The sequence below is a fragment of the Mustelus asterias genome, chromosome 2 (assembly GCF_964213995.1).
Source record: "Mustelus asterias chromosome 2, sMusAst1.hap1.1, whole genome shotgun sequence".
Classification (NCBI taxonomy): Eukaryota; Metazoa; Chordata; class Chondrichthyes; order Carcharhiniformes; family Triakidae; genus Mustelus; species Mustelus asterias.
Genome location: NC_135802.1, coordinates 82076875 through 82088978, shown reverse-complemented (window position 1 = coordinate 82088978; position 12104 = coordinate 82076875). Strand labels below are relative to the sequence as shown.

The window sequence follows — 12104 nt, the reverse complement described above, 5'->3', positions numbered from 1 at the left end:
AGTAAATTTGGATTTGGTGAATTTAATACTGCATTTTTAACTGTGTTTCTTCAATTTAACATGTAGATTCCGCACGCACCCCGCCCCCCCAACCCCACAGACAGCAGACTGAAACGGGCATGCACTACCCAGTCTTTGCAAAACCCCACCACCAGCAACTGGGAAGAACTCTCCATGTGGATGCATGAGCATCTGCTGGAGTGCTGTGAGAGCAACAACTAATATTAATCCATAGACTGCCATTGCATAATAATAGCACGTACTTGTGCTCCACTGTAAAGTTCAGTCATATTAACTGGCAACCACAGTCTGGAACATAAAATATGTATTCTTTTTTTAATGTTCAAGACTGAAAGCAAGACTTAAAGAGGCATTCAGCTTGAATTGTGTGCATTTTGAGTGATCGCATTTGGCAACCGAAGCACATTTTACTCGATATTCTAATGCAAATTATGCTCCAACAGTAACGTAGCTTTGCATTTGTTTTTACAACAGCCAGCACAGCCACTTGGCAAGAGCTCGATTTTACATTCATAGGGTTGGACATGTTTATTCTTGAGCAGTTCTTTTACTAGATACAAGGAATGCATAACATATTCCAACATCGCCTGGATTACTAACAAAGTCCAAAGCAGTTTACAGTGATGTGCATCTCTTCAGAGTTGTAGACAATACAAATTATAAATATTTCAGTGCTAAAAAGGCAAGACTTTGTTCTGGTGGTGAAATGAAATGGTTACTAAATTGTGCACTTGGATATTCTGCTGTGTGAAACCACCAACACAGTAACTCCCATTTAATTGCATAGTGATTATATCTAAAGTTCTGATCTTTCTCCAGTGTTCAGTAGCCAGGGTAGCAGGCTTAAGTTGTTTACGTGCATGAAATACCTGTTAAAACACAGATTGGCTCATCACATGAAATTTTAACCTAGTTGCACGTTCCACCAAAAATGTGCTCTCAGAATTCAGCAATCAAACTGCATTAATAAGCAATACAAGATAGCAGGCGACTACTCGGAGATAAATTCACAAAGAAAATCCAACAAAAGTCTATGTGCTGCATCATTCAATAATTTCCTACCATTTCTTTATATTGTTTTGCAATAGTAGTCCAAACATCAACCTGTTTAATATAAACTCATATCTATATTTGTTCTCTAAGGATAGCCAATTTTCTCTCTCCCTTCATGGGTCCCAAGACATCTTAGATGTCTGGGGGAGGCAGCCAGTTCTCAGGTTGTAACTGCTTTTATTTAGGTAAAAGACACGTTTGTCTTATTGCAACCTTGACAACCAAGTGCACTGTTGTCAACTCTAAAGGAAACCAAGGGAGCGAGTCCATTTTAATGCAGAAATTGAGTATGGACGGTTAACCTTGAGGCAGTGCTATACATTTCAAAAACAAATGGTCTTAAAAAAACCAGAATCACTTGAGGTACATCTATGGCTCAATACGTGCCCGAAGTTACCTTCACCTTTAAAAATGCATGATCTATACCGATATCAATGGTAAACAAAACAGAAATTAATCAACTATGATAACTCACAGGAAAATCAGTACAGGAGATGAAAAAAAACTGAAAATGCTAAAATCCAAAACAAAAATAGAAATTGCTGCGAGTGCACAGCATCTGAGGGAATACAATCTGTTAGAAATTCTAGTTGGAACTATACATCAGAATTGCTGAAAGCTCTCACCCAAAATATTAGCATAGTCATCACTAAGCTGTTTACTAACCAGCTGTGTGTTTACAACATTCACTGCTTTTATTTTACACCAGAAAGCATGTCTTTAGCGTGAAAACGTCAGTGTGATGAAAAACACCTAACTGTATACAGACAAAACACAATTACACTGGGAGAAATACAATCGATTTAGAAGATTTTATACAATTGCAATCTTCCAAAGCAGCTTACCTGAGATTGATTGATAGCAGTGTGATTGCCGTGGAGTGGAGACTGGCGGTCCTTCTCCTTATTGTGCCGACTGCTTTGCTTACTGCGCTGGAGCTGCTGCCTCAGTTTGGCAATCTGCTATAATAAGTGGATACAAATAATGCAAAGTAAGAATTTACAAGCTGATAAAGTAATCGACATTATGTATATTGGTAATAACTTAACCAGAAATCATTTCCATGACACCTTGGCAGAATGGTATCATGGCTGAAGCCAACATTCACCAGAAACCACCCCACCTCCCTCCCCAATAATGTGAATTAACAATTATACTGTCAATATCATGGGTCCCTCTCCTCACACATATTCAGTTACATCATTTGCAATAAATGCAACTCCAATTGCATTCAGAAAGTTGAATAACTTTTTTTCTTTAGTCTCTCTCTTCCAATCTAACTGGCCACCATTTTGAAAATTCCCATTGCATCATCAAACATTTGACATGTTTATAAATATGACAAAACATATTGCAACAATATACATCACTTAATTTGAATTGGCATCTCCATGACGATAAAGAAAGCATCTGTTTTGCTCTGCACAGATGCTGCCAGATCTGCTGAGCTTTTCCAGCACTTTTGTTTTTACAAGGAAAGCATGGTTCTTCTCTCTCTCATTCTCAAATGAAAATTATTTTTCTAAATGCTTTTTTCTGCGCCATCTCCACCCACTGAAGGTTTATCTTCAATTTCAGACTTATTCATCCTGTACTATGGGATTTGAAATTATTGATGCTTGCACCATAGAAGGGCACATGACCCATTCTATCTACACTTGCTGCTTCCTAGCACACTATAGCAAATCCAATTCAAATAATTTGTTCTCTTTCCATTGCCAAGTTATGGAACTACTGTTAAAAATAACTGCATGCACTGGAAATCTTAAATAGGAACAGAAATGACGGAAGAGTTTGCTGTTCCATAGAATCAGGACAGGGCTGGGCAGACAAGATGCAAGGAGGATGCTTTCCTCAGATGGGGAATCCAGAACTAGAGGACACAGGCTCAGGATACAGGGTCAGGATACAGGGTAGATCATTTAGGATTGAGATGAGGAAAAATGCCTTCACTCAAAGGGATAGTGAACCTTTGGACTTCTCTAGCACAGAGGCCATACCACTGAATGTATTCAAGAAAGAGATAGATTTTTTTTAGATTTTAATGACATTATGGGATATGGGGAGAAAGTGGGAATATTGGCATTTAGATAGAGGATCAGCCATGATTATATTGAACGGTAGAGCAGATTCGAAGGGCCAAATGGCCTACTCCTGTTCCTAGTTTCTATGCTGTATGGTATGAGGCCTTTCAGCCCATTGTGTCTGCATTGGTATCATCAATCATCCCTCTTGCAGAAAAGCACTTGACTTCTGCTTGGTTGCTATACTCATTCACACAGCTAAAAATCACAACTTAGGGCATGAAAAAATCCAAAGCCCAGACTCTGCTGTGCAGCATTGACAAACACAGTGAAATAAATTTACGTTAGCCCATCTGCAAACATCTGACTGGGTACAAAGAAAGTAACTCATAAAACAATCATTTAGATTAATATTCAATATGCCAGATACAATTATTGTGCCAAGACAGTAAGTATATCAGCCTTTAACAGTATTTAATGCAATAAAAGTACCACATTGGATGCAAAATAGAAACAGGATAGATGACATATAGCAGTCAGCAATAGCTTAATATAATACAACTAATTTAATCAGCAGGATTCAAAACAGTGCTCATTTCCCAAGGGCCACCCTGAGTAGCTCCAATTTAATTGAAATCGAATATGTTATTTTTGAGCAGATGCCATGTTAGAACAACCACTGATGCACATAAAGAAATTAAAAATACATTTCTTGGGGGTGGAAGAGTAGAGGCAGAACAGTTGGATAAATTCAAACAGTCAACTGTCACTTGCTGAACCCAGATTACTGCAGCATTTGTCACGATACGAGAGATCCAAGTTGCTGGCTTGTAACAGTACAATTAACATCTCAAGTTGTCTTTTGTCTGTATTAATAATAAGCTCACCAGATCAAATTTATGTGACAACTGTCTCTGTAGGCGCCCCAAGCTGTACTTTTGAAACACTGTCCTGCAAAAAACTAAGGGCCACAGTTTACATTAATTCTGTTCTCACCCTCCAAATTCTGGTTTTAACCTACTCCAGAAAAGAAGAAATGCAGTGTTCCATTACTGCTCCAATTTGTGGGAAACAGATTTGCATCCGCAATTTACTCATCTGTTCCAAAGAAGAGGAGCGTACAATATTGAAGGGTCGCTCTCTGTCTCAAGCTATTCTGAGCAGAGACATTGATGAATGTTAGGTGCCCAGCTGACTGGGAATTGGCATAATCTGAATAGAACATGGAAAACCCGAATTTGCTAGCTGCTCAATTTAACCATTGACCAGCTCCTGGATGACTGAAATAGTTGCGCAACAGGTCAGAAGCTAGATTATACACCAATTTCACTGTTCTGGGAGCGATTTTAAGTTAAGACAATAGTTTAACAAGATCAGCTAGTCAATGTTTATTAATGGAGTTACTCTGCAACTCAGAATAGCCAGTTCTTACACATACTGTATGGTAACAACTTGTATTTGCATAGTGCCTTTAACTTACAAAAAATGTCCACAATGGACACGACTGCAGCTGAGAAGAGTGGAGTTTGTTGGGGTAGGCATGTGAGATTGTGATCTAGTAGGCAGTAGCTGTCAATCATGGAGCTGGAAGCAGGGAAGCTGGTTAGAGATAGAGTCATAGAGGTTTACAGCATGGAAACAGGCCCTTCGGCCCAACTTGTCCATGCCACACTTTTTTTTTTAAAACCCCTAAGCTAATCCCAATTGCACACATTTGGCCCATATCCCTCCATACCCATCGTACTCGTGTATCGTACCTAAATGCTTTTTAAAAGATAAAATTGTACCCGCCTCTACTACTACCTCTGGCAGCTTGTTCCAGACACTCACCACCCTGTGTGAAAAATTGCCCCTCTGGACACTTTTGTATCTCTCCCCTCTCACCTTAGACCTATGCCCTCTAGTTTGAGACTCCCCTACCTTTGGGAAAAGATATTGACTATCTACCTTGTCTATGCCCCTCATTATTTTATAGACCTTTATAAGGTCACCCCTCAGCCTCCTACGCTCCAGAGAAAAAAAGCCCCAGTCTACCCAGCCTCTCCCCACAACTCAATACGGAAACATTCCTGCTCCTCCAGCCCAAACAAGGAATTGGTCCTTCTCACCTTTCACCTGTTGTTTTCCCCAAAATAGGTTAAAAATAAAAAGCCTGTTAAAGAAAAAAAGAGGTTCGCAGCCTCCTTAAAAACTCTACCTGACCTGTTCCACCCTCATCCTCCGTTAAAACTGGAAATGAGTGGGCTTGAGATGGGTTGGGATTGTGTTTGAAATCTTTACTAAATTCAGTTTCTCACTCAAGCCAAACCGTCCCATTTTTGGGGGGTTTAAAATTATTGCCCAACATATATAAAAGGTTATTAAAGACACAAAAAACAAAATGCTGGAAAATCTCAGCAGGTCTGACAGCATCTGTGAAGAGAGGATAGAATCAACGTTTCGAGTCTGGATGACCCTTCATCAGGTTAAAGAGCTTAGAATTAATATTTAATGGTTTTTACCAGGAATGGCTACAAAACACAATCAATTACTTTTGAGTTGGAACCTAGTAGGTCATCTCCAAGGACCTTTATAGCAACATGTCAATTTACCACAGCAATTTAGAAAGAACTAATCATTTTAAAATTAAATAGAATATCTGACTGAATTCTCTTTAAGTGATGCAGATTAAAAAAGGTGATCTTGACACCCCGTAAAATCCAATTGTCTCGAACAAATGGACCAACCACAAATCCAGATCTTAAGATACAAGACCTGAAGAAATATACGTGCGTGCGTAAAATGGGTTATTATATTTCAGTGTCTGCTGGAAAAAGACGTTGTCAAAGCTTTTCATCTTGCAGTCATCAGGGCAGTCACAAAAATCGCAAAAGGAAACAATTTACACTGCATAAGAGGGTGCTAACTGGTTGGGAAGTGGACTGATTGGTTGAGATGTTGCCATGGGGAATGCAACAGGGAACAGTTAAAAACCAAGCTTTCCAAATAAATTGTTTTCCCCTTTGAGATTTAGTATTCTTGCATCTATCCTGATGAGTGCAAAATAAAAAGCACGCCTCTTTCAGCAATACGGTATGATGACTATTTCAGCTGCTACAATTTCCAATAAACTTCAGATCTTTTGCTCAAAGTGCAAGAATTCTATTTGCAGGGATTCTCAATCTTGCATATATAGTGTGAAAATGAATGCGGGTCTACAACTTTGATCAGGGGATGAATTTGTGCATAGTTAAGTGATAAAGTGAAGTAAATAACAATCAGTCTAGGTGCAATTGAGGGACACTAATATAAACGAGAAATATTGAACACAATTTTAATTACTTTTTGATGAAGCAAAGAATCAGAAGAGCCTCAGAACACATTGTTGATTCAACACCTCATCTCCAAGAGTTTAAACATTCTTGAGAACAGAAATATTAGAAAGTCTTAGAAGCAATTTTAAGCATTAGAAATTCTTTTGACAATATCCTAATGCATGTTTAAATCAGTCTCCAGGCAGGCATGAACTTTTATTTTTAAATTCATAGACGGGCATAGTCATCTTCTGTTTGAAACTAGGTCAGATACAATTTTGGAATATGTGAAGAAAATCAAATGGATTTAATAGTGGAGTTGGAGAAAACCGATGAAGAAAAATGAACAATAAGGCGGCAGAATTGAACTTTATCCAGTTCAATTCTTGATAATGCACATCTTTGAGTCACAGCATTATAGAAATACCTTGGGCCGAAAGGTATGTAGAAACCAGGAATATCCAGCAAGACAACTTTTATTTTGGTCAGTTTTCATTTCAAAATTGTTTTATTTTGTAAAGGAGGATGTGATACTTCTGTGTTCTTCTGTTACAGACAACAGCGCAGTATAAGTTTATGGTGCTGTGATTCATCCATAGCATTTACTAATTGAGCACAACAGTGAAAGATTACCATATTATTATTCCAGACAATCACAAGGGAAGTGAGATGTCTTTATTTCACTTGGGTTAAACCACACCACCCACCCCTGCCCTCTATTTTCAGTAACTTGTACACTGAACTTCCAGCTCATTAGTACAACCCAATGCTGATTCTTTTCACAAAAGATATTCCAGTATTACTTTAAAATCCCAAAGCCTCACATTGTTCTGCATCAGCAATCTCCGCATGTCATATGTGCCTATTTGTGCACAAGCTAACTTTAAGGCCAGCCTTCTCCTTGGTTCTCTATCAATGACTGTTCCTTCAGCCCATCATGTGAAGCATTCTTCCAAGCACCTCTGTTTTGTCACCTTCCTTCCCCAACTCAAAACAGGTTCCGTTAACAACACTGAAGGTGAATTTGCTATTGTCTGCCAAATACCTCTAAACTCCTTTTCTTTTCCCTTCAATTACTACCCCTTGCTATTTGATCTTTGTCCATTTCCCTGTAAAGCATTTTGAAGCTGCTCTCTAAAAGGAATGCTACAGATAGAAAGCAGTTGTGTGGTGGTTGGTAGGGACAGTGGCATGCAACAAGGTATTAGGCTAGTCATCAGTATGGATGTCTGGAATGCAAAGTGATCATTCTTCAAGGGGAGTAGGGCTAATTAAAATACACACATTCCAGGCAAAGCATACGGCAACAGATGATCTCCTTTGGTCAAGTACAAAGGCTCTTAAAAAGAGGTTCTTCAGCTCAACTGGAAAACTATTTTTACAACATGTTCAAATCTGAACATGGCACCTCTCAATCCTAATGCAGTTCAGTAATAGATTACCCTTTTTCCATCATCCTCCTTTCACATTGCAGTCATGTCAGTGTTATGAGAAATTGTTAAAAATTCTGATAATAAAGGCAACAAGCCTGCATCAACCAGTCATAAACCTTTCAGCTTCTATTATTGCTTGGAAGGTTGCCAAGTCACCCTTACTATTCAAAGTTTTATATATAAACCAATGATACTTTTTTTTTTCCAAATGGCTGTTACCTGAACAAGGCTCTAAAGTAGACATGCAAGATGAAATTGATCTTCAGTTGCACAAAAATGGACTATAACATTAGCAGTCCACTTTACACTATATCAGATTTATATGGGAAGACTGCAAAACAGGCCTTTTTTATATGACTGCCAAGTTTTACCCAGCCCTATTTCTATATGATAGAATTAACATTCTCCAGACAGATGGTTTATCTATCAGATGATCTTTGGCAAGGTAGATGAATGCTACACAAGTCTGAATTGCATTTGATTTAGTTAATTTTAAACATACTGCCTGTCATCCAGCCAATTGGTAACCATTCCCATACTCTTCATTAACATTTTTTCAGCTGTTATATTAGCATTGTGATATTACATTGGATTCTACAACTTCACCAGAATTCACTGGGCAAATTTATGGCAGCACTAAACGGAGAATGAGAATGCACTTGGAGCTTGATGTTTGAACCTACTCCTTTTGCTGAAGTAAAGCCACAGTATATAATGCAGTTGGTTGGTTGAGAGTTACAATTTCAAGACAAATCACACCATGGTTTCAATCATATCACAAGAAAGGACTGCATTTGAAAATATTACATGTTAAAAGAATTAAGCAAAGTTGAAACTAACGTCCTAGTGGATGCTCAGCTACATGGAGTCTACAGCATGGGTATCTGAAACCCTTTACTATTGAACGCCAACGTCCTCAAGATGTTCTCTTAATCAAAGTCCTTTACCTTCCAAATGATAAAATGTAAAATCACTATCTTAATAGATGGCTGAAAAAATGTCAAGTGCGTGCATGGGAATGCTTACCAATTGGCTAGATAACATCCAGTATGCTTAAAATTTACTAAATCAAATTCAATTCAGTTTCATGTAGCATTTGTCCATTGTGCCAAAGATCATCTGGCAGATAAACCATCAGTCTGGAGAACGTTGATTCTTCCACATACCTGGAGTGAAATTTAAATACCATAAAATCCAACATAAAAAACATTTTAAAAATGTATCCCAAGTTGCCCACAGACAGTAAGATGCACACAATCATTCTACTTCACATCGACTCCAGTAATCCAGTCCAGCAATAATATTGCTTAACTACATCAAATATTAAAAACAAAAATAAATTATCTGTGGTGCATTCTACATTACAGCTGCAGCATCAGTCCAAGCAGCTTGGTTTACCACCAGTGTTGCAGCACAAGGTATACGGGTTCAACTCTGGCCTTGAATAACTGTCTGTGTGGAGTTTGCACATTCTCCCCGTGTCTGTGTGGGTTTCCTCCAGATGCTCCAGCTTCCTCCCACAGTCCAAAGATGTGCAGGTTAGGTAGATTGGCCATGCTAAATTGCCTCTTAGTGTCCAAAGATGTGTAGGTTAGGGGAATTAGCCATGGTAAATGCGCAGGGTTTTGGGGATAGGGCAGAGGGAGGGCTAGGTGATATACTCTTTTTGAGTCAGTACAGCCTCAATGGGACAGATGGCCTCTTTCTGCCATATTTGGCTCAGATGCTGGGAGAGCAGGATAATTACTCATTTTAGCCATGTAGTGTCTAAGGTAGAGTTAATGGACTTTTGTTTACAAAACAAAAAGGTTCCGTTTTTGATTAAAGGAATGAAATGTGGGTTTAGATAGGCAAGGTTGTGTGATGATGTGGTTAATGGGAGGAGCTAGGTCTGTAGCAGAGAAACAACTTTTCAGTTCTGGTTGGGAACTGCTTGAAGACAGAGGTTTCCTGCAAGCTGCTGAAGCTCATTAGGCTGAATTTTACAGCTTCACTCGTCCCAAAATCATAAAATCTCACGTGATATCAAAGGACTTTCCCATGGTCTGCCTGCCACTCGCTTGCTCAGGTACCCATGGTCGGCGGGGAGGGGGGGTAAAATTCCGGCCAATCTCTCTCTCTGAAATCTTCAAAATGGACTACACGTGATAATTAGCATATTTATGGGTGTTAACTGTATTTAAAGTGGCACTGTAAGCCTGTAAGAGTAATGTTGATTATTTGGAACCAAAACAGTGATAAGTTAGAAATTAAAGTTATTGCCTTTCATTTTTAAACATTGTTGAACTGCTAATAGTTAAGCTGCTTCATTTGTTAGAGGTATATTTAAACCGTGATATTGAATAAAGTTTATTTTACTATAAAAGATCCCTAATTTGTCAGTGGAATTACTCCTGGAGTGAAACATTCTAATATCACATTTATGCCAAAATAGAAAAATTGTTGACGTCTAGTCTGGCTTCATAATGTACCTCCAAAATCTGTTTGAATGTGAAAATAAAATACAAGCTTCAACGTTACAAGAAGAGTACTTGCTGTTAGAGCCCTGAAGGCTATTAAGAACAATGCCACTATAACATGGTAAACCATTTGTAGTTAACTCTACTTCTATTACTAGGGAAATCATAATTAACTTTAAGAACAGAGGGTCACAGGATCTAAATCTCCCTACAAATTCTTACTTTAACTCCATTTCAAATATCAGACAAAAATTTCTTTTGCAGCATTAAAACCAAAATTGCCGCGTGTATTGGGCGGCACGGTAGCACAGTGGTTAGCACTGCTGCTTCACAGCTCCAGGGACCTGGGTTCGATTCCCGGCTTGGGTCACTGTCTGTGTGGAGTTTGCACATTCTCCTTGTGTCTGCGTGGGTTTCCTCCGGGTGCTCCGGTTTCCTCCCACAGTCCAAAGATGTGCGGGTTAGGTTGATTGGCTATGCTAAAATTGCCCCTTAGAGTCATAAGATGTGTAGGTTAGAGGGATTAGTGGGTAAAATATGTAGGGATATGGGGATAGGGCCTGGGTGGGATTGTGGTTGGTGCAGACTCGATGGGCCAAAGGGCCTCTTTCTGCACTGTAGGGTATCTATCTATCTATCTATCTATTGCAAAATAGGCTTGCAGTTTCACTATTTGTTTATGCGCTTCAAAATGGTTCATTCTTATAACTATACTCAATCTTCTTTGGTAGTCTTCCATCTTGAGAGATGATGGTTTGAACCTGGGGGGCCTGGTGCAACTCCAAAACCCCCCTCTCTGGCATTGCAGTCTCTTGCTGCAGTGGAAGACAATGGACTGGGAAGGTAGAAGATATGTTGTCCTTTGTTTTCTCTCACAATTATGCAAACACAGTTAGAAAACAATCCTATTGTGCCTATTTTGAGTAATCTTGTGTTATTACTACCAGTATCTGGGAAACAATTTCAACTTCATTCAACCATGAAAAGGCCTACCATCTCAAATTCACTCCGTCACATTTTGGATGCACCAAGCCTCTATCTTCAATTCAGGACTCTTCTGATTGCGATACAGTATTTATATTTTTGAGAGTTAAATCCCACTTGATTTAAGGCACATATTATTTAGCAGTTTCTTATTTCTCTTACAGTAGTCACTTAACTGGCACAGGCACTTGAGTTGCCATAATTTTTGTCCCTGCTAAGAAAGCTTGCTCATATAGTGTACAGGTAAGTAGGTATCACTGGGCCACCATCATGTATCTTCTTGTAAAGGTCAAAGAGTATTGTAAGCAGAGGTCTGGAAAGTTACCATGTCATCACATCAATAACAGCGATTAATGGACCTGGAAAACCAAAGGGGATTGAAAGAAGCTGCAGTCCCTGCCCTTATTCAAAAATCACCAGAGGAAATCAAATGTATTTTCAGAGCTCAGAAGAAAATCTGCAGAACCATCTCCTGCTGATCTAAAAGTTGGAGCAGTGAGAGTATTACTCATCAGTGAAGAAGTATGTCTGCTTATTGGTGTGGGAATAAAGCAGGGGAGGAAATAGAAAGAATAGAAAGGGAAATCTCAATAATGAAAAGTCAGAATAAAACTCCTTTAAAAACATTATTTATAACACTTAAACCTTGGGTGGGACTACGAATCACTTCTTCAATTGGTTTTAACTCTTTCTCAAGATAGAGACACAAAGACTGTTTTTCTACTGTACTCAAATTGGAAAACGTAATTTTTAAAAATGTAAATTAAAGTACGATGTCAAGAGACCAATTTAAATTGCAAGCCACATAACCCAATGGCCCCATTAAAAACATCAGTT

The 12104-nt window shown here is 38.7% G+C and overlaps 1 protein-coding gene across 2 annotated transcripts in view; it reads right to left on the bottom strand.

Annotated features, from left to right (window-relative positions):
* Positions 1-12104, bottom strand: part of glcci1a (glucocorticoid induced 1a) — a 189041-nt gene that overhangs the window by 76622 nt on the left and 100315 nt on the right. For both annotated transcript variants that reach the window (XM_078238205.1, XM_078238216.1), the window contains one exon: positions 1920-2036. In XM_078238205.1, coding sequence (XP_078094331.1) covers positions 1920-2036 — 117 coding nt within the window. The remainder of the gene's footprint in view (positions 1-1919; positions 2037-12104) is intronic.